The sequence below is a fragment of the Ailuropoda melanoleuca genome, chromosome 12 (assembly GCF_002007445.2).
Source record: "Ailuropoda melanoleuca isolate Jingjing chromosome 12, ASM200744v2, whole genome shotgun sequence".
NCBI classification, from domain to species: Eukaryota; Metazoa; Chordata; class Mammalia; order Carnivora; family Ursidae; genus Ailuropoda; species Ailuropoda melanoleuca.
Window position 1 is genome coordinate 19,172,960 of NC_048229.1, and position 26,155 is coordinate 19,199,114.

At 55.0% G+C, this 26,155-nt stretch overlaps 2 protein-coding genes across 4 annotated transcripts; both read right to left on the reverse strand.

The window, feature by feature from the left end:
- Positions 1-295: 295 nt before the first annotated feature.
- On the reverse strand, positions 296-7,308 carry SLC35E4 (solute carrier family 35 member E4). Its single transcript, XM_002915559.4, is given in 3 exon segments — positions 296-854; positions 856-878; positions 5,333-7,308. Coding segments are annotated over 3 exon segments (1,053 nt in total). The 5' UTR covers positions 5,952-7,308; the 3' UTR covers positions 296-443.
- Positions 7,309-10,810: 3,502 nt separating this feature from the next.
- On the reverse strand, positions 10,811-25,535 carry TCN2 (transcobalamin 2). Of its 3 annotated transcripts, none has more exons than XM_011220173.3 (10): positions 25,428-25,535; positions 24,934-25,132; positions 20,955-21,147; positions 20,091-20,260; positions 18,923-19,084; positions 17,433-17,605; positions 17,128-17,314; positions 16,124-16,289; positions 13,682-13,797; positions 10,811-11,403 (listed from the first exon to the last, which is right to left on the reverse strand). In XM_011220173.3, exons 2-10 carry the CDS (start codon positions 24,995-24,997, stop codon positions 11,342-11,344), a joined length of 1,293 nt encoding a protein of 430 aa, XP_011218475.1. In that variant the 5' UTR covers positions 24,998-25,132; positions 25,428-25,535; the 3' UTR covers positions 10,811-11,341. The 3 variants fall into 3 exon arrangements, with proteins under 3 accessions (XP_011218475.1, XP_019651219.1, XP_034494412.1); XM_019795660.2 differs by having other exon boundaries at positions 24,934-25,129; positions 25,428-25,533; XM_034638521.1 differs by lacking the exon at positions 25,428-25,535 and having other exon boundaries at positions 24,934-25,380.
- Positions 25,536-26,155: the final 620 nt, after the last annotated feature.

A 26,155-nucleotide genomic window follows, 5' to 3' on the forward strand; every position in this document is an offset into this window, starting at 1 on the left:
GACCCCAATCCCCAGGGGATCCCAGCAACAAAGAAGCCCTCCCCTGGGCCCCCTAGCTGCCTCCCCCACTTCCTGAAGGAAGGATTGTGCAATCGCCAAGAATCATCGTCGTCCTCAGAACATGGTGAGGTTTTCAAAGTTTGGCCAGCAATTTTTGGAGTGGTTGACGCTCATCATAATAATCAGTCCCACGGGCACAGCAACTGTGCCAGGTCTGGACCCACCATCCAGTGGTGAGTGAGGTCTGTGACGAGAGGCAGGCAAGGGACAGGAGTGGTTCTCCGGGAATCCCCATTCCAGCCTCCAAGGCGGCCCTTCCAGAAGGCCCCCCTCTCTCTTCCATGGCCCCAGTGGCTGCCGGCTCTCTGCTTTTCCCATGGTCACTGGCCAAGGTTGGACTCCGGCTGGGGCTGTCCCAGGGAGCCCAGGTGCTCCCCTAGGTCTCAAAGGCCTTTGCCAGTCCGGCCCCTCTGCCAGAAGCCCCGGCGGGCAGCCCAGGAGGCCACAAACTCGCAGTTGTGGTAAAGGAACATTCCTGAAAGGGTGAGTGCAATGCCCACGTAGCTGAGGGCACTGAGGCGGCTGCCAAACAGGAGTCGGGACAGGACGAGGTTGCCCACGACGGTGAGGTTGCCCAGGACGTGGACGGTGAGGGCGGAGGTGAGAGCCAGCAGGGAGAAGCTGGCCAGGTTGTAGAGCACGGACAGGAGACAGCTGAGCAGAATGCAGGCCCAGAGGTGGGAGCTGGTGGGAGCGGGCGGCGGGGCCACGCCGGCCTCCAGCACCAGGGCCGCGCCCGCCAGCAGGCAGAAGCTGGGCAGCGAGGTGGCATACAGCAGGGTCACAGCGTCCAGGCCTCTCCTCCTGCAACAGGGCACCTGCAACCAGGACAGCAGCCATCAGCACCCTGGCCAGGCCGGCAGGAGCTCCGGGGCCCATCACCCCGGAAGCCTGCCCCTATCCCTCAGGCAGAATTAGTCGCTCCTGCTCCGTAACACAATGGTCAAGAATCCAGNTCCCTCTCTCCCTGGCTGTCTCTATCTCTGTCAAATAAATAAATAAAATCTTTAAAAAAAAAAAAAAAAAGAATCCAGTCACACCACCTGGGCTGTGACCTGTGTCTGCTCCTTACCAGCTGTGACCTGGCACTTAACCTCTGTATCACCTGCAAAGTCGGGGGATAGCACCTCACACGCAGCACTGTTGTAGAGATTACAACAGACGACACTGATGAAGCCTTTGTAAGGTAAGTGCTTATGAAACGTAAAAAGGTAAATAAATCGGGCGCCTGGGTGGCTCAGTTGGTTGGACCACTGCCTCTGGCTCAGGTCAGGATCCCATGAGCCCTGTGTTGGGCTCTCTGCTCAGCAGGGAGCCTGCTTCTCCCTCTCTCTCTGCCTGCTGCTCTGCCTACTTCTGCTCTCTCTGTCAAATAAATAAATAAAATCTTAAAAAAAAAAAAAGGTAAGTAAATAAGCCTGTTATCATCCACTTCAAACCACCTTCCACAGGCTGGAATGATAATCTGCTGCAACAGCCAAACGATCAATAAACATGAAATGTGGCTCAAAAAAAAAAAAAAATCATCGGGGGCTCCCCGGGTCCTGGCAAGAAATATCCTAAGTTCTTAACCAGCTCGGAAGGCCATGTGCCAAGGGACCGGACCCACCTTTCTTGGTCTCAGTCCTTACCCAGCCACCCACTACCCCACACTGCAGCACGCACCATAGCAGCAGCCGGGCCAGCAGCAGGTCCCAGCTCTGCCACTTCCCAGCAAAAAAAAAAAAAAAAGTTTTACAATAATAAATTGGGAGTCAAATGGCGGGCTCATTCATTGCTTCATTCACTTATGACCCCTGGGGATGACGGGAGAACAACAAGAAAGTCGTTGTTCGCACTTGGCTGTCACTCACTGTTGATAACCGATAATCAGCATCTTTTGCTACCAACTGAGGCTTGTCGAGATGAATCCAGGACTAAGAGGAAACCTTTCAGTTTTGCAAAGAAAGAGAGATCCTACTAGCTTGCATATGTGTGTCTGTGTGCGTGTGTGCGCGCACGCGTGTGTGTCCATGCTTATACATGTTACTACCCAGCTGTTCACAAAGGAAGCAGTGCCCGTCGTCAAAGTGAGACAACGCTCGGGGGAAATGACAGTATTTGCACACTGGCGGCGATGTTTTGGGGCCTTTTCCAAGCTTTAGCGCAGAGAGATGAGTAACTGATAGAGGCCCCCTCCCTGGGCTCTTAGAGCCTCTGTGCATTTTCTGACACACGCTTTCCAAAGAGCCACAGGGGTGCTTACTCATAGGCTAGAAGAGGAAAACTGCAGTTTGCTCTCAATTTCATTTTGATGTTTTGGCTTTGTTCTCTAGGCAACAGTCCCTCCAGCTCAAGCATTTCTAGAAATGAACAGATAATTGGAGTGCCTCCTGCTCGCTCACTCCAAATTTAGCACCATTACAAGCAGCGTGTGGTTTGTACGTTAAAGGTCTCATCGTTGAAAGGTGTTTAGGTGAACTTCACCTTTGGCGAATTTCACCCTCCCTGAGGTAGCCAGGCAGGAAGATCCTAACCTCCCCACCACCCCCTGCCCCTTGTGCCCATCGTGCATCCCACGCAGCCCTCTGTCTGCCCTCCCTGCAGCCCAGGGAAAGAGCAGTGGTCCTCCGCTACAGGCCACTCACCCCACCCAGGGCCCCCAAATGCCAGCCTATGGTCCCACCTCCTTGATGACCCCTCCCCTGCTAGCCCCACAAAACCCTCTATTTCAGCCTCTCCTTCTCTAAAGGCAATTTTGTTTCAGCATCTGAACACACCCAGGCTTCTGCCAGACAGACAAACATGCGTGCTAGACCCTCTGTGCCGCTGGCTGCTGGCTTATCCCATCTTTGCTCAGTCACTAGCTCTGCGATATCACACAAGTCACTCTAGGTCTCGTCGCCTCGTGTGTGACAACACCCCCCTCACAGGAGTGTGCAAGGTCCTGAGCTCAGGGCCCGGTGCCCGTTGGCGACGGCTCACCATGGCAGCTGTCACGATTCCCCATGCTGCTCCTGCTGGCTGCCATCGGGCCCTGGCAAGGCCTGCTTCCCACTCCCAGAATGGCCTCTCCTCTGGTCTCCCACACCTGTGCCCACCTTGGCTCTAGAACTTTTCTCCTGCCCTTGTAGTTTCTGCCTCTGAGTGCATCTCCCCACCAGCCTGAGAGCTCAGGCAGGGATCAGGTCAGGCTGCTCTCTGATGCAGCTGGGTACAGCTGAAAGCAAGTTCAGCAAGCTGGCACCCCACTTCCCAGCCTTTCTGGGACCATAGCCCCACCCTGGGCCTGCAAGTGGCCCAGATTGGAAGGAAGTGACTGGCCCTTCCCATGGCTGCCTGGGTGCTCCTCTTCCTGGACTCTCACCCCTACTCCATCCAGTCTGCTCTCAGCCTGCCATTTACACTCTAGTCTGAATCTGAAACCCCTGGAAGTAGAAACCTCCTCTTGTCCAAAACCCACCGCACTTCCTGGCTCCAGTCTGTTCCTCCCCTTCTCTGCCAGGCTCCCATCTTGGTTGGTGGGGCCTCCAACCTCCTAAATTCCCTCCTTAGTACCCTGAACCGTGTACCGTAACCAGCCTGGCAATTCTGCTGTCAGAGCCTTTAATAACCCAACCACTGAAGGAGTACTTGCCTGTGCCAGGCCTCAGGCCAGGTGCTGGGGGACATGGAGATGCCCAAAGCCAGTTGATTCCCTCTCAGAGCTCCTGTCTGGTGGGATGCAGACAGGTGACCAAGTGGCTACAATACAGGACATTCAGAGCTGTGACAGCAGAAACAGAGGGTGCTGTGGGAGACTAGAGGAGGCACCCAACCCACCTTGAGGGCCAGGCGGTTGACACTTGGAAGAGGAGGGCAGCTGGCAGAAGCCAAGAAACAGACCAATGCCAGGCACCTGCTGTTCCGTGCCTGAGGCCTGGGTGAGAAGCAGGCGTGCTGTGGGCCTGAAGGCTGGGGCCTTCCCAGCCCTGTGACCTTTCCCAGGGTGAGGAGGGGTGGGGTGGGGGGGCAAGAGGTCAGGTTTCCCACTGCCGACTCATGCCCAGAGCTCAGACCCAAGCTCGGGCACCAGCTCTCATGTAACCCGAGGGCAAAAATAGAACGGAGCTTTGGCTCTGCCTCAGCGCCCGGGAGGAAGGGGACAGGGCCTCTGAGTCCTGCCTCAGAAGATGCCAGGGCAGGGCTGAGCTCTGACTTCTACCTTCCCTTGCCTGCAGGCTGCCCCCAGCCCCAGCCTAGCACCCTTGAAGCCCCCTCCTCCTTCTCCCAGGCCTGGGTCACAGATCTCAGAGCTGGAAGGGGGAGAGAGCAAGAGGCCCCTGGGACTCCATCAACTCCAACCCGCCTCTTCTGAATAGATAGGGAGACTGAGGCCCAGAGAAGACCCAGATATGCCCAAGGATAACCAGCAAGTAACAAGCAAAGGCGTGGCTGGATCCCAGGCCTCCCCACCCCAAGTGGGCACCCTGCCCTACCCCACATCTCCCTTAGGTTGAGGCTGACAGAGGGTGGGGACTGTGACTCAGATGCCCCTTGGTGAGAGAGACAGGAAGGCGTCCCCTACCCTCAGACACAGTGATTTAGCAGGGTCTAGGCCTCCCCTTCTGCCCCAAACCCCCGTCTCCCTTCTTCAGAGGTGAGGTGAGGTGGCCTGGGGCAAATCATGAACCTCTAGGTCTCAGTTCCATGGGCTATCTAAAGAGAAGGAAGGTGGTGGTTGCCATGGCAATTCAAGGTCAACACCCAGCATGGGGCCTGTTACACTGCAGCCCTTCCCAGACTTAGCCAAACCCCTCAGCTTCCAAATCCCAGCTCAAGGTCTCAGCCTCTTTCTCTCTCCTGGGTCCCCACCATCATGCCTCCTTCGGGGTCCACAGCCTCACGCCACATCACTCGGACAGCACGGAGTCTGACTGCCTGGGTTCAGATCTTGCCTCGGCTGCTCACTGGCCACATGACCCAGGGCAAGTGTCTACCTGTCAGTGGGGATAACATAGTGACTTCCTTCATCAGGGGAGCATGGAGATGCAATGAGATAAAGCCCTTGACAAAACATGAGACACAGATCAATGGCAACTAGTATTAAATATCGGCTGGGGTCTAAAGCCTAAGTTTGGGGCTTGGAATTCTCTGAGCTGTCGGCCCTTTCTGAACCTCAGTTTCTGCCTCTTCCAAAGTCATGAACCTCAGTTTCTTCATCTGGAAAATGGGATAATAGCCATACCCTTCACAGGGCCATCTGGGCCACACACACCCCCCCACCTTCTCCACCAGTGACCCAGGCACTCACTCTGCTGGATGGACTTGAGGCCGCGGAGGCAGGTAGCAGCCAGCAGGAAGCCACAGCCCGCGGGCGGTGTCCGCAGCTCACCAGCCAGGCTGCAGGCAGCCCCCAGGCAGAGCGGGCCCATGGCGGCAAACTGCAGCGGGTGGTGGCGCCGGCCGAGCAGCAGCGCTGACAGGGCCAGCGTGATCAGGGGTGTGGTAGTGGTGGCCAGCTGTGCCAGGTCCAGGGGCACGGCGCTCAGGCCCACGTTGCCACAGGCCATCGAGGTGCCGAAGGTGAGGCTGAGCAGCAGCACTTGGCGGCGGGTCCGGCTGGGCATGGGCCGCTGTGCCCCCCAGCCGCACGCCAATGCCGCGGCCAGCATGTGCAGCGCCGAGAGCAGCAGGGGCCGCCCGAAGCCGTGCACAGTGAAGATCCACTTGTTGAGGCTCGACATGCTGGCTCCTGCCAGCAGCCACACCAGTGCTGCCACGGCCACCCGGGCCCGGCCAGGCCGCCCAAGGGCCTGGGGGGTGTCGGGGGGCCACTCGGGAGACCCAGCCACCCGAGCCCCACTAGCCACTGCCACTGCCTCCGCTGAGGTCATCCTGCCGTCATGGTGCTCCAGCGGGCAGCGACACATCCGTACCAGTGGGTCTGGGGCAGGAGGACGGCTCTCCAGTGACCAGCTCTGGGCCACCAGAGTCCCACTCTGGGCCAGGCCCGAATGCAGTTCCTCAGATCCTGGGCCCAGTCTCAGACAGGTGAGGGCCCTGCTGCTTGTGCCAGGCCTGTGCCAGCCAAGGTCCTGGAGCTATGCTGTGCTCCCCGCTCGGGCAGGGCAGAACCCAGGCCGAGCGGCTGGCATGCCAGGCTCCCCGGTGCTCAAGCCTGGCCTAGTAAGCTGCGGGCCCCTCTGCCCGGTCCCAGGTGAAGTCTCCACTCTTCTTCCCGCTTTTAAGCGCACTCCACGATTAGATGGAATTCTCGTCCTTTTTTCTCTTCGCTCCAGACCCCGCGACCTACTGCTTGTTCAGGCCAGGCCCAGGCCTGGCAGGGTCTATCCGGGCATCGGCTCCCGGTGGTGCCCGGTGGTCGCGGCTCGCTCCCTCCGACAGTGCGCCCAGGCCCAGCCAGCGGCTAGCTGACACACCGGCCCGCGGTGCCAGGCTACGAGCTCGACTCGGCTAGGCTCCGGCAGGGCCTGCGCTCCAGCTCCGGCTCCCGGCGGCTCCGGTTCCCGGCGGCTCGGGCTGCGGCTCCGGCTGCGGCTGCGGCTCCGGCTCCGGCAGCAGCTCCCGCCAGTCTTCAGCCCCGGCCCGCCCGGCGGGCGAGGCCCAGCGCTCTTAGACCCCGCCTCCACCGCCGCCACCGGCGCCCCACCCGGAAAGTTGAAAAGAGCCCCCAGCACCGCCCCTGGCCAGACCCCGCCCCCGGAGCCGGGAGGGATGTCTCGCTCCTCCCCCACGCCGCCTGCTCACAGCCCCTCCTCCATCCGCCCAGCAGTCCCTCCACCGGGAGACCCCCCCCCCAGCTGGAGTGGCCAGTCCGCCTGTCTCTCCTCCCCTACCAGTGGGAGATCAGGCCCCTCCACACCCAGCGCCAAGGCAAGCCCCTTAGAGAGACCAACGCAGGGCGGAGACAATGAGATGCCTTTCTGTGGGAGTCCGATAAAACCCCCAGCCTCACAGGAGACTGCATCTTAAAGGACCCCCACCCAGGGACCTTCACCCCAGAACCAGTCTCGGGACCACCCGATCTCTGGCCACAGTTATTCCATGGGACCTCAGCATCCAGACGAGTTGGACCACTGGGCCCCTTAAGGCCCCTCCATAGCCCCTCCCTACTTCCAGCACCTCCTCCCCCTCCCAGCCCAGGGCCGGCCCCCTCTGGGCAGGCACAGGGAAACTGAATCACCAAAGCCACCCACATTTGTGGAAGCGGGGTACCAGCCAGCATCTATACCTGGCCAGCAGCCCCTGTCCCGTCCCCTGGGCACTCAGAACTGATTCATAGCTGGACTTCCTGGGGTCCACCCTCTGCCCCCAACCCTAGCAGGACAAAGAGACCTGGGTGGGCGGGGAGCCAGAGCAGCTGCCACTAAGCCCTTGCCCCTGCCTGGGTCTCTCCTTTCGGATGCTCTCTTTGCTCAGGGTTGGGGAAACCACGCACCCCAGAGCAGAACAAGCTGATTCGGATTCCAGGCTGGACCATGGATTCTCTGAGCCCCGGAGTCCAAGCGCCCAAGAACCAAGGTGGATCGCCTGGCGCAGGTAGGTGCCCACTGCCAGCTGCGAGCCTCTTTCCTGACGTCTGGCTTCCTCCCCTGCGGAAGCTGCCCACCGGAACACGGCTCACCCTTAGCCTGTTGTCTGACTAGCAAGTCCTGAGGACAGCAGCCTGTCGGGAGAAGCAAGACCTCAAAGGGGAAACACTTAGCTCGGTCCGCGGCGCCCCCTCGTGGTCAGACCGCGGAACGACAAGCGTCTCCCAAGCCCTATCATAATCACGGGACAAAGATTAGCACCGTCTGGGTCCTCCGCACCCCCGAAACCGGCCCCCAGCTTCACAGGAGACCTACTGAATCAGACGCTCTCTGGTGGGCCCAGGAATCTGCATTTTTACATTTACCTCTGGTGATTCCGATGCCTGCTGGAGCCTGCAAATAGCTGCTTAATAGCCCAAATTGTAGAGCAAGGGATTTCCACATCAAGGACTAAAATAAGGGGGTATTTAGACAGGGTTTCTCCAGGAGGGGTTGTGGGAGAGAAACTGAGCCAGCCAAGGGGGCAACCTCCCTGCTCCCATACTTCCTGAAGAAGAGGAATCAGTGCCCCTAAGGGTTACATTCTTTTTGAGATTTTGTCAGTTTTCCAGGAAGTTTCCTTTAATTAAAAATAATAATAATTTAAAAACTAGTAAACACCCTAGTGGTCGGAAGTGTTTACAACACCTCCAAGACTGCCACAAAGCAGCTCCTGCCTGCCCTGCCTGATAACCGGTGGGTTAGAGGATTTTTCAAGATGAGGCCTGAGTGGGCCATGATGCAATGGAGACAGCTGACCACACTGCGGTGGGGGAAAGGGAGAGGCTGAGCTCACAACTCAAAGCAGGAGTTGAGCAGCCCAAGTGCTGGCGGAGGATTCAGGCTAGGTCTGTCTGGGTCCAAAGCCCCAGTTTTTAACCTGCCTTGACTTGTAGACAGCAAGACTCTCCATAGGATTTTCCCTTCTGCAAAAATGGGAGCAGGGGGCTCCTTCACTGTCCTTGGGGTCCATGCAAAAGCTCAAAGCAGCCCAGAGCAGCCTGCCTTTGCCCACAGACTCCCAAATCCCTCAGGTCCGATTGCTGCTCTTTGGGGCCCCGATCTGGAAGTAGGTGATCCAGGGAGGGACTCTGGGAGTCATCAGAAGCAGAAGAACCCATTTCTAGCAACTGGGGCTGCAGAGGCTGTGGGACAGACCTCTCATCACTGCATGTCCCTAGATAAATCATTTCACTGCTAGGGCCTCAGTTTCTCTATCTGTGACATGATGAGCTCACAGGCATGAACATGCTAAGCAAACCCAGGCGCCATCCTCAGCTGTGAGAGAGGGGAAGTGGTCTGTCTGGAGGTGTATAGATCTAAATGCAAGCTAGACACAAACCTGGTCCCCAGTCCCCAGGGAGGGCCTCTATGTATCGCTCACTATGGGGCCCTGCACCAGACACGCTGTGCTCTCACCCACACCCCTTCTCAGGGTCCCAGCAGATTGTGCCAGACTAGACACCTGGCCCAGGATCCACAGGCGGGCTGGGCTGGGCAGACCCCCTCTGTAGGCTTTGGGACATAGGCTGAGGAAGTGAGATGGGGCTGGGGAATTGAACTGGAAAGTGACAGAGTCACTGCTGGGGCCCCACTCAGAAGGAGCTGACAGGGGAAAGACACAGAGAGATTAGTGAGCATTGTGGAGGTGATGGAAATTTGAGCCCCAACTTGTTTCCCTACCATCCCTGGCTGCCCCTGAGTTTGGTGAGCTGGGTTTTTTGCAGTAAATATCCTTTTATTTGAGTAGGATTCAGCAGTTTCCTGCTCCTCAGAGCCAAACATACCCCAACTAAAATACTCCTTTTGGAGGGTAGATCACATCCAGTTCGTGCACTCTCGAAAGCCAAGTGCAGGGGCATCCCTGTAGTTCCCGAGCCTGGCCTGAGACCTTTCACTGCCAGTCTCCTCTCTGGGGGGGTAGGGAGGGGGGCTGTGGCTTCCTCACTTGGTGTCTCTCGGCCAGCAGGTGAGGAGACAGCCGGGTAATGCAATGGCAAGTACCTGGGGGTTGGGGTCCATGTGGGAGGATCTGGGCTCTGCCACCTCCAGGCTCCTGGAGGCTCTGTGACCTGAGGCAAGCCTCAGACCTCTCTGAGCCTCCACCCTTCTTTGGCAGGACTGTAAAAGAACCACAGACATAGAGCAGCTTCTGAATCCCCTGAGAAGCGCCTCTGATGGTGACCAAGGAAGGACAAGTGAACTAGCCCTCTGGGGTTCCTGGCACAGGCAGTTCACCTTCAAAACAGGTGGCATCTTAGTGTGGCTTTCTGATACTCTGATGTTTGTTTCAATGTAAGAATTTTTTAGGGGTGCCTGGGTGGCTCAGTCATTAAGCATCTGCCTTCAGCTCAGGTCATGATCCCAGGGTCCTGGGATCAAGCCCTATATCCTGCTTCCTGACTGGCAGGAAACCTGCTTCTCCCTCTCCCACTACCCCTGTTTGTGTTCCCTCTCTTGCTCTCTGTCAAATAAATAAAATCTTAAAAAAAAAAAAAAAAGAGTTTTTTAAATCACCTACTTCCCCTCCCTGCCCAGACCCCAAATATTTGAAACTGGAGCTCTAGGAAGAGGCATCTATGTAACAGGCTATCTATCAGAGGGCCCCCCCTTCAGTGAGGTGGGGCACGTGGGGTGCCTCCCTGGCCTGAACCCCACTTCCCATTGGTCAGCGCAGAGTTCAGGGCCCTCCCACTAACAGGCAAGGTCCCTGGCCCCTGGCCCCTGAGGCCTGGGGTGGTACCCTGTGTGTTGGGAGAAAAAAAAAGCTCTAGGCTTCTGAACCTCCAGTTGCATTTGGGTTCTGCCATGTAACCCCAACATCCATGGAAGCTCCCCAATTTTCAGTGTTTGAGTGGAAGAGCCAGAAGGCCACTCCAGGCCAGGCCTGTGTCTCCTCAGCCATGTCCCCTGCCTGACATTGTGGTTGAGTCACACGCCCTTGTTGAGTGGCAATTTCCTTATCTGCAGAGTAAGGATGAGAACAAAAATATCCACAACCTCAGAGTTGAGAAAGCGTCTAGCAAGGATATGTTCCCTAAATGTAATCAGCGTTGACACCACCAGCATCGCTCCCTCCCAGCCCCCCCGGAGAATGCCCCCCCTGCACCTTCCTCTGCTGCCCCAGGGGAAGCTCCTCCTTCTGTCCTCCAGCCCCCCTGTACTCAGTCATGAGCTTGAGGCATCAGGACGCCGGGGGCAGTGGCACAATCAACACTTTAATCATTTCAGCGGCAGGCTTCAAGTGGCTCTGCAGAGCCCCCACCAGCCCCTCTGCCAAGGCCAGCACCGGGGCCACTGCCCTGAAGGCCAGAGTAGGGAGCTGGGGTCAGGGACACAGCCCCTGGGTCACAGAGGTCTCCTTGCAGGACCCCAGTCCCAGAGGGGGCAGTACTCACAACACCAATGGCCGGTGACTTCTTGTGTTGAGGAGTCTGAGATGCTTTAGACCCTTCAGACTATGAGTGGCCTTCAAGGGATGCCTGTGTGGCCAGGCGGGGCCAGACTCGAGCAGACAGCCCTCCCCGGGAAGGTGCGTGGTTCCCTGATCAGGGTGGATGGTGGCTGAGGACCTTTGCAAGGGCGGTAGCTGGGTAATCCAGGGGACACTGCTCCAAGTACACATGAGGTAGCAGCCGGGTTGGGCATGCGTCTGTTACAGCGATGTTTGAAGGGAAGGCGGAGGCCCAGGGGGTGGGCCAGGCTGCTGGGGTGGGTGAGCCCAGAGGCTACCAGCTAACCAGCCTCAGCTCAATGGTTTCTCCATCCTTGGGGGCATAGTCAGCAATACCTGCAAAAACAGGTTGAGCAGGGGGTTAGCAGGGCAAAGAATCCCACCCCCCTCCACCTCTTCTTAGGGACAAGCACCCTGAGGCCAGGGTCTATGAGATCCACTCAGGGCTTGGCGGTGGGAAAGTGGGAGCTGTCCAGAGCCAGTCTGGAAACTGAAATCAGCTGTGACCTCAGGGCTCCTGAGGTCCACAGGCTCATTTTACAGTGGGGGAGCGCCCAGGGAGGGGGCCCAGGACAGCATTCTGGATAACCAACATGGGGTGAAAGGAACCAGAGACCTTTGACAAAACCTGATGGGCAGGGTCACTGTCTTCAGGGCCCCCTGAGGGGCCATCAGGAAGGGGACTTGCTCAGTGTGGTCTGGAGGGAGAACCAAGGCCACGAGTCAAGTCTGCTGGAGCCGGCCTCCACTCACTGGAGATGGTCAAGGCTCCAGCATGGCACCTGGGGTCAAGCCCCAGCTCTGCACTCATCAGCGGTGTGACTCTGGGCAAGTTACTCCACATTTATGAGTGCTGGCATTCCCATTTCTGAAATGAGGGCAATGATGATATCAACAACCAGGTGCTCCTTTTTCCCCATGGGAGTGGGCTTCCTGCTGGACCAGGGGCAGAGGGGGTGGGAGGTGGAGGACGCAACGATCCCCATCTGCCTCATGATTGAGGCCATCGGGCTCCTGCCCCAGACTACCCCCTCCAGCCCAGCTTTCTCATTAACAGAGGCCAGATCTGGGGTCTCCGCCTGCCCCCTCTTTGTTTTACTTCTCAATCTGTTCAGAAGCAGGCAGAGAAGGAGAATCCTTTTTCTTGGGCTCCCTCAGAAAGGCCCATACCCTGGAAAGAACTTGGCCCAATGCCCGGCACAGGACAGGTGCCCAAGAGAAGCTCCAGGTAGCAAGAGTAGGGACAGATGACCCTTCAGAGTCTGTCTGGTGACTGGGCTGATGCACAAGGAAACTCATGACAGCCTGAGGTGTAGGAGGGCTTTAACCCTAAACATCTAGCAGGAATCGAGAAGCTGCCGCCTTCCCATCTCACTCCACGCCCCACTGCAGCACCCAGGCCAAGGCAGGCCCTGACTGGCCCATGCCAGTTGTGTGGCAATCCTTGTTCTCCAGCCGATGGTGAGTGCAGAACCTGGGACCTCTCCTAATGACAGGGATGAGTCCAGGAATGTGCCTTTGTCCCAATTCCACCTCTGTCTGCTTGGGGCAAAGTTTTAAAAGGGAGCTACCCTGGGAAGACACAAGAAGGGTGAGGAAGCCAACAAAAAGAGGAGTGTGGAGTCACAGGGGAGCAGGGCTAGAGCCCAGGTTACACCAGCCCTGAAGTCCTCATTCCCTCTTGACCCTGGTCACTCAAGCCAACAGACGTCATACAATGGAAGCTAGTTTGCAGTGTGTTTCCTGTTACTTGCAGCCCCAAACACCCTTGTGAGTAATATATTCTACATGGCTATCTCAGAGGAAGGGGAAGATCTACATGTAACAACATAGAAAGATGTCTTAACATACGTTAAGAATGAAAAAAATAAGCTGTGGGCACCTGGCCAGCTCAGCTGGTAGAGCAGGCCACTCTTGATCTCACGGTCGTGAGTTCGAGTCCCACAATGGGCACAGAGCTTACTTTAAAAAATAAATAAATAAAATAAAATGTTTCTTTTTTTTAAAAAGAGAATTTCTTTTAAAAAAGTTGCAAAACAGTATACAGAGCTGCACCACCCAGTACGCTCACATTAGCCACATACAGCTATTGTGCATTTGAGGTCGTAGAACAAAAAAAGCAGGCAAAAATGTCATTCGTAATTTCACACTGATTATATCTCGGAATAATAATATTTTGTATATTTGGTTAAATAAAATATATCAATAATATTAGTGTCACCATCTAGAAAATTTAGAATTACACGTGCCTCACATTTAGTTTCAGTCAGACAGCATTGCTACAGAGCATTTTCTGAAAAAACTCACATATTTAAAAAATTAGCTGGAAGAAAAGACACCAACAGTTAAAAGAAGCAATTTCTGGGGAGCAAATGATAGGTGATTTTAATTTTCCTCTTTTTTGCCTATCTGATTTCCTAGAGTTGCCACAATAACTTACATAAAAATTCTTAAGCGTTCAGTTCAATAACTTAGATGCCAACTTGAGCGTCAGTGATTATCTGAGGCTGAGGCCCAGAAAGGTTCAGGGGAAAGCCGAGGGGAGCCGGGGAAGCCTCACAGCAACAAGGCCGGCTGGGGGAGATCTCCAGAGGCGGCCAGCCACCAGACTCACCTTGTAGCAGTGGGGTGTTAGGGGCTCGGAGGAGCTGCCAGAACTCACGTGCCCCAGCTTCTTTCCCCATCACGGAGGTCAGGTACGGGCCTGACAAGGAGTTCTGTGTAGCATACCTACCAAAGAGAGAGGCAGAGAGAGAAGAGGTGACTTTTGCTTCCACTGAACCGAGGGCAGAGGCAGAAGTACCCCCACCAGGGAAGTCCTGGCTTTTCCCTCAGGGCCGGCACTAGCCAAATCCTTTCCAGGCCACGGGCCTCACCTCCGCCCCTCCTCTGCCACCCCGACACTGCCCAGTCAGGGGACTCCATCCCTCTGCACTGACCAGGACCATGGCCTACAGGAAGGGGCACCTATTACATGACTGGCTCAGCAGCTGCCCCCTCTCCGGGAGCTGACATTGCAGGGCTGAGGAGCAGAAGATGGAGACACCTGGTGGTGGCAGTGGGTCTCTGCTTCTGGAAGTTTCTGTGGCTCCATGGCACTCCCCTCTTCTTGGGGCTCGGTGGCTCAGTCTTCTCTTTGATTCTATACACCCCATGCTCCAGAGAGGGTTGGGGTTGGGTTTCCGGCCTTTGCAACCAAGAGACTCCTTATTCACACCAACCCCTCCCTGAGTTCCTTGTTTCCAATCGTGCGTTTCTCCAAACCACGTGGACACGGCTGCCAGAGGGATCCTCTTAAAGGTCCATGGGTCATGTTCTTCCTCTCTCCAAAAGGCTCATCAATGTTTCTGTCTTAGAGAGGGAGGGTTTGTATAGTTTTAAGAGACAAAACCACTCAGGGTGACTTCGTCAAAGGGAAACTGTTGTTTGAGGGGGTGTCATGGAGCAGCCCCCTCTGCCCTGTCATTCCCTAACTCTGTGGATCCATGTGGCTGCTGGGAGCACGTGTTTCTCTCTCTCTCCTCTTTCTCCCTGGATCTTTCTGCAGTCCAGCTTTCTCTGCCGGGCACTCATGTGCCTCCAGACATAACCTTCCTGCCTGGCCTCTGCACCCGGTTCAGGTACCCACTTCCACTGACAGAACGGTTTCCCTGATTAGTATCCCTGATGTCTTCTCAGAGGTCCCGGAGTTCTGAATTAGAACGGGAAGTTCTATTTTTTCATTTTGATGACATTACTCAGACACGAACGCCAGCAGGCTCTGCGTACTCTCAGTGTCTGCTGGACGGCAGCCTGCCAAGGTGCTCAGTGTGTGTGGCCGTCTGGGGCTGTGTGGGCCCCCGTAAGTGATGCTGTACGCACAGCAGGCGACTGGGAAGAGAACTGAGGTGGGCTTAGTAGTGAATGGAGTGTTCGGAGCCAGGGAAGGGCCTATGACGTCACAGCTGCCTGGACAAACTCAGGCTTGACAGCAGCTCAGGTCCAAGCAGCTGAGAGCGTCAGGCTCATCCCATGTCTGGCCAAGTACACCTGCTTCTCAGCAAACAGTCCTTATTTGAATGTTATTCTTTTTACACTTCATATCTAATTTGCAAAGTTGTTTAGGGTTTAGAGAGGTCTGGAGCCAGAAAGAGAAGGGGCTTTTAATAGTAAACATAATAGTACACATCTAAGTCATAGTATAACAGAAATAACCTGGGGTCTGGGAGAAATTTTATTCTTTGTACATCTCTGGCCTGAAATTCCCTGGGACGGACAGCTGCGAGGCACCTGCTGTGGGCCCTCCCTGACTGCAGGGTGCCGTCCTTTGGGAACCCCAGGTAGGCACAGAAATCGGGGCCCTCTCAAACTGAGGCATTTCTTTCTAGAAGAGACATCTGGGGTCGGGGCGACCCGGTGGAAGGCACTCAAGTCCTCTGGTTCAGATTCCCCACTGGTAACACAAGAATCCCATCCATGTTATTTAGGCACAGACAAGGCTGGACAGAGAGCAGCGCTCCAGAAATGCTTGGCCCCAGACGTGTCGAATCTCGTCAGGGTGAGAGGCAAGTTTAAGGATGTTGCCCAACCTCCACATTCTACAGAGGACTTGCCCATGGTACTTCATCACAGGGATGAGGCCAAGATCATCTGAGGATAATAACTCTCTTACAAAAGCTAACCTGTATTGAGCTTACTAAGTGCGGGGGGCCACGTCCTATTTGTGCGCTAGTTCCTGGACTCCCTGCACGGGCCCTGCGAGGAGCACGGCCCGGCTGGTGCTCTCACTGGGTTGCAGGTAAATAACTGGTTCCGGGTCCTAGTGGAGGAGTGGTGGAGCTGGTAACCAACGTGGATGCTCTGCCCCCAGAACATGTTCTCAGAGCCATTGACAATGCTGGCCCACAGCTGTCTGTTTCCACTACAGCCCAGGCCATTCAGGAGTGGAGAAGGGGGAAGCAGAGCCTGGCCTGGCAACTCTCCCAGGGGAACCTCCCCTTCCATCCCCATCCCAGTCATGTCCTATATCAGGGATGTGGGGTCAGGTGGGGTGAGGACTGGGAGGCGAGGGTCTCACGTGAATCCTGCGAGCTCCTGGGCCTTCTTAAGGACATCTTCCAAGGAGGACCCAGCAGAGACAGAGATGGGGTGTCTGTATGGTGGCAAGACACTGGGGACCTTCAGCATGACACTGATGAGCTCTTGGGTCTGTGAAACAGTTTCCAGAGCTGGCTGCAACAGGACTGTGCCAGGAAGAGAGGAAGAGGTAGCTGGTGTGAGGGCAGGGGGCCAGGTGTTAGTCCCTTCTTCCCTCGAAGATATGTGGCCCGTCTCAGCCAGCATCACCACCAGCTGATATGTCTTTAACCCCCATGTCCCCTGGCTGCCCAAGGTTGGGCCCCTCACTGGTTTTTTTTTTGCTTCCAGTACCCCCTTCCCACCTATCTGCCACATAGCACCCCAAAGGGCTCTTTCTCGAACATGCATCTGCTCATATCACTTCTGCCCCCATTACCTCTGAGGGTCTCCCCTCCTTTTCATTCTCCTGCCTGCAACTCTAGCTCGTTCTCCCAGACCCTATTCTCTAGTAAGACCCTTCCCCCCAATTTCAGCCTAAAAGGTGTAAAACACCTCGGCACCTTCATTCCTGCTGCCCCCTCTCTGCCCTGCCCTTGCTACTGCTCTTCTCCACTGGCAAATCTCACTCGCCGACTCAAGTCCTTCTCCCAGATGAAGCCCTGATTCCAGCTGCTAATTGGGACTCATTAGGATGTATCAGCACTACCCAAAATGTGTCTCTCCCCATTCATCCATTCGAACATTTCTGGACTGGGTACCGTGCAAGGGGCAGCAGACTCATGGCCCACCCAGAGCTCTCTCTTTGGTATCTCTCTACCCACACTGCGACTTTCTGGAAGCTATGACTGCATCTTCGCTGCCAGTGCGTCCCACATGGACCTGCAAACCCCTGTTGACTTTGCAAATCTGGACCAGGCAACCTCCCTTCCCTGGGACTTGCAGACTTCAGGGAGGACTCTGCAGACTGAAAAGAACAGGGCTCCCATTGAAAGGCCCAGCTACCTCTTGGTGCCTCGCAGTCTGGGGAGATGAGATCTACATAGCTCTTGCCATTCAGGACAGGCAGCAGCTGGGAAATTATGAGAACGTTCTTGAAGGCCCCATCCTGCATACTGGCCAACAGAGCAGCCCTTGCCTTGAGGCATGCCGTGCCCAGCTTCGCTCCAGGCATGAAGGAGTTCATCAGTAACTGGTAACAGAATGGGGAAGAGGAGAAGGTGGGTCAGCTGGGATGGAGGAGCCAGGTCTTCCAGGCCACCGCCCACCGAACACCGGGGAGGACTATGGCCCCAAGCTCTCTTTCCTACCTGCAGAGCCAGAGGGGTGCTATAGACATTCCCAAAGTGGCCCTCGGGGGTCTGGGCCTTCAGGATCTTCTCTCGTGCTGTCCTAATGGCCACGGTGATCCGGTGTCTCTGATTGGGGTTGAGGTTGGAGTGCTCCAGACAGGTGAAGGCCAAGCCCGCCATGGCCACTGTGTCTGCAAGGGACAGAGCCAATCGGAGTCAGTCTAGGCACAGCTCTGGGGCAATGGGCTGCCACCAGAGGCTTGAAGAAGGGGCATGGCCACATTAGCATTTTAGAAAGTTTTCACCAGTGAGGGGGACCAACTCAGCCCAGTTTGTCCATAACTTCCCTGCTTTGGCCACTGTAAGTCTGGTGTCCTGGGAAGTCCCTTAGTTCCAGGCAAATAAGAATGGTTGGTCACCCTACCCCTGTGTACTGTTTAGGTGTTACAGGTTAGGGAAAGGACCAAGAGGAGGGAGGCCCAAGAGGACTTTATCCCACACTGCTCATTCCCAAACCTGCCTGTACTTTGGAATCACCAGGGAAGTCTGGAACAAACCAATGGCTGGGTCCACCCCCAGGTGATCTGATTTCATAGGCCCAGGAAGCTGCCTGGGCCCTGGATGCTCTGAAGCTCCCCAGTCCCTGCCCCGAGGTGATTTACTGGGTCCACAGTGTTTTTTCTACAAGCCTCAGGCAGAGCAAGCTCCCTGCTGCCTTCTCTCTGGGGCACTTCCTCCCTTCACTACCCCCACCCTATGCGAGGCACACACACTCACTCACAGAATGCCAGACTGACAAGAGACCCTGAATCACAATGACAAGAAAGGGCACTGGAGGCCCAAGGTAACACAGTGAGGCAGCAGTTCCAGAAACCAGGTCTCAGGCTTCCCAGTTCATGTGACGACCAGATCATAGCTATGTATCCAGAACTTTCTCCATGGCAGGCACCATGATAAGCCTTTGACTTATAAGGCATCTTCTTTTTTTTTTTTTTTTAAAGATTTTATTTATTTATTTGACAGAGAGAGAGACAGCCAGTGAGAGAGGGAACACAAGGGGAGTGGGAGAGGAAGAAGCAGGCTCATAGCAGAGGAGCCTGATGTGGGGCTCGATCCCATAACGCCGGGATCACGCCCTGAGCCGAAGGCAGACGCTTAACCGCTGTGCCACCCAGGCGCCCCTATAAGGCATCTTCTATCAAGATACTGCTGGGAGGTTATTTTACAGGAGAAGCTGAACCAGAAAGGCCAGCCGACTTGCCCAGGGTGGCCTACAATAAGTGCGTGACAGAGCTGGGGTCAGGGTCCCAGGCCCGCTCCAACACTGGCTCACGGCCACCGTACCCCCCACACACACACACATGTGAGCCCTCGCCATTTCACTCCTAAGGGACTCATAAGGAGGGGCCCGAGGAAAGGTGAGCATGGGGCAGGGGGAAGAGGCCTTCAGCTGGGGCTGGGGACTGGTGGAGTGCCAGCCTGGCTTTAGCAGGGCCTCGCTCACTCACCCACAGAGAGGTGGCCGTGGCGGAGATGATGGCTGTGTTCCACGGCATACAGGAGCCTGCCCACCACGCTGTCATGGAGCCGCTTCTGGTGGACACACAGGGCCAGGATGCCCAGGCCATACTGGTAGTAGCTGGTGTGGGGGTGGCCCTTGTGATGGGGCCCTGGGAGGGAGAAGACCATGGGGCAGGGGCTTCATGCCAGGCCTGAGGGGTTCCCTCTCTGCCTCCTCCCAGCAATCAGCCTAGTCAGCACATGGGACCCCACTGCCCACACTTCCCGACACCCTCCTCTGGGTCATGGGATCCTCCATTCCTTCAGTCCCTCAACCCATTCCTGCTGAGAATCCACTCTGTGTCGGCTGCTGTGCTCAGAGTGGTGACCGAGCCAGTGGCGACCGGCCAGCCCTCCAACAACCTGCGGCCACAACAACATGATTAAAACTGAAATGTGGACCGAGGTCTCTGGGGCCATACAGCAGAGGTCTTGGAAGAGCTGGGGGATCAGGGCAGGATCCTCTAAAAGGCAGTGATGCTGGGGAGGTCAGGGTGGGGAGGAGCTAAGGTGGAGCCGGAGTAAGCTAGAAGGGGAAGGAAGCCTTCCAGACAGAGAGAACATATATGAAGACCCTGATCTGCAAGTTGAGAAATCACATGGCCAGAGCCAGAAAGGCAGGTGCGTGGGTGCCCAGGGAGTGGGCCAGCAGGTCCTGAGGAGGAGAAAGGGGCAGATGGGCCTGAGGGGCCGTGGACACAGCAGTGAGCAGCCTGTGCAGGGTCTGAGCAGGGCTAACAAGATCAAATTTATATTTAAAATGCTTGCCCTGGCTGTCATGTACTGGGTCGAATCAGGCATCAGGACAGTTAGCAGAGAGAGGCTGAAGTGTAAGCAGTATGGAGGCCATGCAGTTGTCCCAGAGGTAGACAGTCAGTTCAGTTGTGGTGGCTGAGAAGAACTTGCCAACAGAGCGCATGTGGGGTACAGGAAAGGCTTGATCAAGGATGGCGACTGCAGCAGGCCCAAGCCTCTAGGTGGATAGTGAGACAGGCAGAGTGGAGGGTGGGAAAGAGGCCTGGGGGAAAAAACCCAAAGTTCTGACTTAGATGCTTCCTTAGAGAATGTGATCTGATGAGGCCCCCCACACACACTTGGCAGACCATGTCCTCTCACCAATGGCCCTCTTCTCGTCCTCCAGGAACCGCTTCAGCTGTGAGACCAGCCTATCCCCCTTGTGGCCTCCAACAAACTCACAGTTAGCCCTGAGAGCCAGCAGGTAGAGGGCCAACTGGCCCATGGAGGGCTTAGCCTTGTTGTTACTGTTGTCATCGTTGATGGCAAGCCTAGGACAAAGCCAGTAAACAACCCTTCTGTAAGAAAATGCCACCCTGGTAAGCCTGCGTTGGGACACCCCCAACCAACATCATAAAGTGAAAAGAATCCTAACAATTAGAAACTTTGCTAAAACTACCAAAAGTAGATGGAGTCAGCTCTGCATGGTGTAAGGTGCATGCCACACATATTTCGTAAAGATAAAAAATTGGACTCCAGGACAAGCTCTGGGGGCTCTGACGTCCAAGTGACCTACGCTTGCCCCCACCATTTTGATCATACTTAGCCTATACAGTCTTCCTTTCCTCCCCCTCCCTGCCCTTTGTCCGCTTCTTGAGGGGGAATCCAAGCAGGAGATGCTTCATGGTGGTCCCGATCCTTCACCTCTCATTCAAACTCCCACACTGAGCCTCAGAACAGGCCTCCCCTTAATGCCCCCTGGAAAGGGAGCACAGAGTTAGAAGCCGCTAGATGCTGTTTCTGGGCTCGGGGGTGCGGGGGCAGGTTGTGGTCATGGATCAGTGATGTCTGCCTCCAGCCTAGTCAAGCCAACCCCATTCTACAGATGGAGAAAGTGCCAAAGGAGACACAACCTGCCCAAAGTCTCCCACAAAGCAGTGGCAGCCCAAACCAGAACACAGGTCTCCTTTCTCTTAGGAGGTAGAGCAGGACAAGGGGAAAGGAGAAGAAAGCGAACAGCGATACCCCAGGAGGCTCTGCTGGTAGTTGAGCTTGAGGATGTGCAGATAGAAGGCCTCCCTGGCCCCGGCCTGCACGCTGGAGAGGCGGAGGCCCACGTAGATACTGGGGTTCAGGTGCTCCAGGGACAGCCAGTCCATCCAGGGCAAGAGGCGTTGGCCCAGCCTCTCCACCAGCTTCCTATCCACCTCTGGTATTTCTTTGGAAAGAGAACAGGCCAAGTGAGGTTGCAGAGCCAGGCCACCAGCAAGGAACTGTTTTTACCTAACTAGAGCCTTCTCCAGGGAATAAACATCTCTACTCCGTCTCCATCTAACACACATCCTACTTGTATGGGAAAATATGGCTGTAATGAAAGGCAGCAGGTAAATAGGAGAAAGCAGGTATCCCAAAAGAGCACTTGGAATGGGCCGGGGAGAGCTGGTGGGCTGAGGGCTGAGGAAGCTGGTACCAGACAACCACTCTGCCACCAGGAGTAACGGACAGTGGAGGCCAAGCCTTGTGATGTGCCCTAGGCACTGCACCCGACCTCACTTGGTCCTCACAGGTCTCCAGCCCTGTGGCATCGGTACTGTCATCATCACTTTGCACAACTGTTCAAAGTCCTGTTTTCTCTTACACAGGCTATAGAGCCAAGGATGAGCCTGCCTGCAAAGCCCCTGTTCTTCCATGCTCTGCCAAATCCATTTACCAAGACTGCAACCCACACGCAGAACATGTCACACCCCCAATTTTAAAACACTGCTGGCTGGGGCGTGTGGGTGGCTCAGTTGGTTAAGTGGCCAACTCTTGATTTCGGCTCAGGTCATGATCTCAGGATCCTGGGATGAAGCCCCGCGTGGCGCGGGGTGGGGGGGGTCCCCACTCAGTGGGGAGTCTGCTTGAGGATTTTCTCTCTCCCTCTCCCTCTGCCCCTCCCCACACTCTCTCTAAAGTAAATAAATAAATCTTCAAAAAAACCAAAACAAACAAACAAAAAACAAACAAAAAAAAACCACTGTAGGCTGCCCATGGCTAACTGGGGCTGTCTGGTGAGCTTCCTCTGTGCAGATCTTAAAATAATGCTTTTCCTGCCACATCTGCTTAGGTGAAGAGGACCTGAGACTGAGGGGTGAATCAGTAGAAAGCCATTATCATTTGCAACCATTTCTCTGTGTGCTTTGGGTTTTGCCTGAAACTGAACCACAAAAACGCTGAAATGCTGAAATACTGGGAAGCCTTGGGGGCATTCCCAGCCCCAGCTGACCCAGCCTGCCTCCCTTAGGGAAGGAGCCTGAGGACAGTGGGTGGCCTGGGAGGCACTTTGGACTTTTCCCCCATTTACTGCCTCCCAGTTATCTGCAGGGCTCCAGCTGCCTCCATTGCAGCTATGCAGTGTCCCAGGATGCTGGGCAGGCTGCCCCTCCCAGGAGACTGAGCACAGGAACTGCCACCAGAGCTCTTCACCTGCGCAAGGCACAGGGTTCCTCTCATAACAGGCCCATCCCTCTTAGTCTGGGTCCCACCATCACTCTTTTTCTGTAAGTAATCTCTACGCCCAATGTGAGGTTCAAACTCACATTGGTCTAGAGTTGGCATGCTCTGTGGACTGAGCCAGCCAGGCACCCCACAGGACCCACCATCTTATGCCTGCTTCCCCCAAAAGTCATAGGTATCTATTGCTACCTGTGAAGGGGCCAGAGGGGGTGGGGGTCAGGGACAGGGGTTCTTTTCTTTCCATTCTCTTCCTCAGTGCCTTTCTGGAGCTGCCTCCCATTTCTGTAGGCATTTCCCCCCATCTGTCTGGATCCGTCTCAGTCTCTACCTCTTTCAGCCTGTCCTGGTCATCTGTCCCTCTCTACCTCTCTTTCCCTCTCCCTTTTCTTCATACTGGTAGGGGAGCCTCACCCCGACCCCAGGCTCTGCCCTCCAGCTGGTGAGTGAGCCCTGGGATTAGAAGTGATAACAAGAGGAGCCAGAGCTATAAAGAGAGGCTAATAACCACAATTCAGCCTCCTTAAAAGGAAGGAGCCAGGCGAATTCACCTCAGTCATAAAAGTGGCCCAGGGCAAGCTCCCTCCCATGAAGCCTCTTGCTCACAGGGCCACACAGCTCTGCCAGCTGACTAGCCTTGACACTTGAAAACACAGGAGCCCACCCTAGGCAAGCATTCGGGCAGCATCCTTGTCAATTTCACAACTGCGCAGAGCTTTGAGCTGGTAAATTTCGAGCTGTGGGATCCCCCGTACCACACCAAGCAGGAAGGCAGGGAATGAGGCCTGGGCAGCTAAGTGGCTCAGCTGTGGGGGCTGCACCCCCAAACCTGGTCCAGGGCTTTTGTTGGGTCTATGGGCCAACTACGGAATGATTCACGCCCAGTGAGGGTGAGGACTGGGTCCCAGGTCTCCCTGGGGACTGTCTGGACAGGAACCAAGAGCCCCTGGTGCCCAGGGAAGACCATGGCCTGAAGTTCTGAGAACTGAGTCCAGCAAAGCCCTGGAAAGCTGGAGTGCCTTGGCAGGTCATCTGGCTCCTCCAAACTTTGACTGACTCATCTGTCACCTGGACATAACTGAACCTGCCTCTCGGTTTCTCCAAAGATAACAAGAGACCCGAGGACTGAAAGCATATTGCACATAAGGCTGTGGGCAGAATACAAGGAGGGAAGAGAGGTGGGTAACCCTAGAGCACAGAGGTTTCCCTGCCTGCCTTCTGCTTTCTGCCTATCTCCAGTGCACAAATAGCCCCAGGCCTGCGTTCGGACTCCCAGATGGGTCCCAAGAGGTCCCAAAAGGCCCCTGGGGACACTGGGACACAGATCCAAGCAGCCAGCCTCCTGTGTGTGCAATATAACACAAATGCCTTGCCATGACCTGCCACCTATGCTTCTCTCAGACTCATCTCGTCTCCATTAAGGGTGCCCGCATACTCACTTCCCTCTGCCTGGGATGCCCCCCACTTCTTTTCTTGTCAGCTCCTTTTATTCCTCTGGGTCTTAATCCCCCTGTCACGCCTGGTCCTTGGAAATCCTTCCCTGAACTCTCTCCCTGAATCACTGGCCCCAGCTCTCTACCTCTCTGCCTGGTTCGCTTACTTTGGCACTCCCCACAGCCCCCAAATACAGCACCGATTAGCCTCTTGACTTCTTTTGTCTGTCCCCTTTACTAGAACAGATGCACTAGGATGACAGGAATGGGACCGGTCTGCTCTTTGTTCTCTCCCCAAAGTCCAACTCTGCACTGGCTCAGAGGAGCCTCAGTCAATGCATGATGAATGAGTAAATTAACAATGACTGGATTAATGGGAGCATTTTCGTCTGGTGGGCTGTTAGACATATAGAGTTGACCCTTGAACATGTGTTTCAACTACACGGGTCCACTCACATGTGAATATTTCTTGATACAGCACAGTACTTTAAATGTATTTTCTTTTTTTTTTTTAAGATTTTATTTATTTGAGAGAGAGAGAAAGAGCACAAGTAGGGTGAGGAGCCCAGACTTGATCATGACCTGAGCTGAAGGCAGACACTTAACCAACTGAGCCACGCAGGTGTCCCAAGTCTATTTTCTTTTCCTTGTGATTTCCTCAATAACATTTTCCTTTTTTTTAGCTGACTTTATCATAAGAATACAGTATACAATACATATAACATATAAAATATGTGTTAATTGTTTATCTTATTAGTAAGGCTTCCACTCAACAATAGGCTATTAATAGTTAAATTCTGCGGAGTCAAAAATTATGCATGGATTTGGGACTGCATGGAGGGCCAACAGCCTTAACCCACGTTGTTTGAGGGTCAACTGTAATTAATCTCAACACGGTGTGTCAAACACTGAGGTCCACCTAAGTCCGAGCTGCTGTGGAAGCCCAAGGGGGCAGAGAAATCGTACCCTCCCACACATCCAAGCCTCAGTTTCTCCAGCTACATAATGAGAGGTTTGGACAAGACCTCCCCACTGAGGCCCCAGGAGGAAAGAGGTACAGGGTAGATCTGATTACTCACCACAGATATCAGCGAGAGCCCCCAGGCTCCCAAGCAGGAAAAGGAGGGCCCCAAGGTGCCCCATGGCAGGAGCTGATGGGTGAGCAGCGGGCGGGAAGCGCAACAGACTCCTAGGGCTGGTCTTGCACAGCCGTCACTGCTCTGAGAGAGGCAGCTTCCTGTCACTGATTAATCCCTCCACGCCCCCAGCAGGATGCTGCTAAATCAGCAGAGAGAAAGCGGAAAAGATTTGTAGCTGAGGTAAAAGCAAGGCCAAAGAACAGAGGAAGGAAGGGCAGAGTCGTTTTCCTGGAGGTAGGGAGCGGGGGTGGGGGAAGACAAATAGGAATGGTGTGAGACTTCTTGAGGCCAGCCACATTCTGTCCTCGCTGCCTAAAGTGCGCTGGGCAGGCACAGAGGGTCTGACATCTGATCTGCCCAAGCCTGTCCACCTGCGCCTGCATCGTATCCCCCTCACTGCTCCAGCGGTGGACAGGCAGGGCTGGGGGGCCTACCTGGTGCCCCCCAACAGAGGGAGTCCCTGGAAGTGCCCAGCTCGGCCTGGGACGAGGAGAGGAACTGAGAGCTGTGGTGATCACGTGAGCGACTGCTGGTGTCAGCTGTCCTCCGGAGCCCGCCCAGCGTTAGGGGTGGGAGGGGCTGGACCCGGACCAGACCGGCCAGTTTTCTCAACCAACCAGAAAGCAGGAGGCCTCCCGCAGACAAAACAAAACAAGGAACAGGATTTAATCATTTGAGACACAAAGCCTTGGGTAGCGAGGCTTCGTGTTAGGACTAGAAAAGTAATCTTAATTAAAAAAAAAAAAAAATATATATATATATATATATATATATATAATATATATACACATATATATATATGCACACACACACACACGCACACATATATACATATATCTCTGTAAGGAGAAGAGAGAACAAAGGCTTCCTCCTTTGCCTTACCTCACAGGAAAATCAGGTCCAAGAGTTAAGCCTGGCGGTGCTGTGTGACCTTCTCCAGGTCACTTAACCTCCCTGAGTTTCAAATAGTTTCTACTGTGTGAGATGAGAGGGCTGGACAAGATCATTCTAAATTCCCTTCCAGCTCAACCTGCGAAAATCTTATCATCTTAAAACACCTCTAATCATTTCCTCTAATGAGATTTTTTTATTGCAGTCATATTGTGGCTAATTGCCAATGTTCATTCTTTGAAGATAATCTGGTTTTGTGCTTGATTTACCA

Coding starts and splice junctions, on each gene's coding strand:
- TCN2 (XM_011220173.3), bottom strand. CDS start 24,997: ATGGGGCACCTTGGGGCCCTCCTTTTCCTGCTTGGGAGCCTGGGGGCT. Junction 21,148..24,933: donor GGCTCTCGCTGATATCTGTG/GTGAGTAATCAG, acceptor CTCTTTCCAAAG/AAATACCAGAGGTGGATAGG. Junction 17,606..18,922: donor CCACGGCCACCTCTCTGTGG/GTGAGTGAGCGA, acceptor TGTCCCTTGCAG/ACACAGTGGCCATGGCGGGC.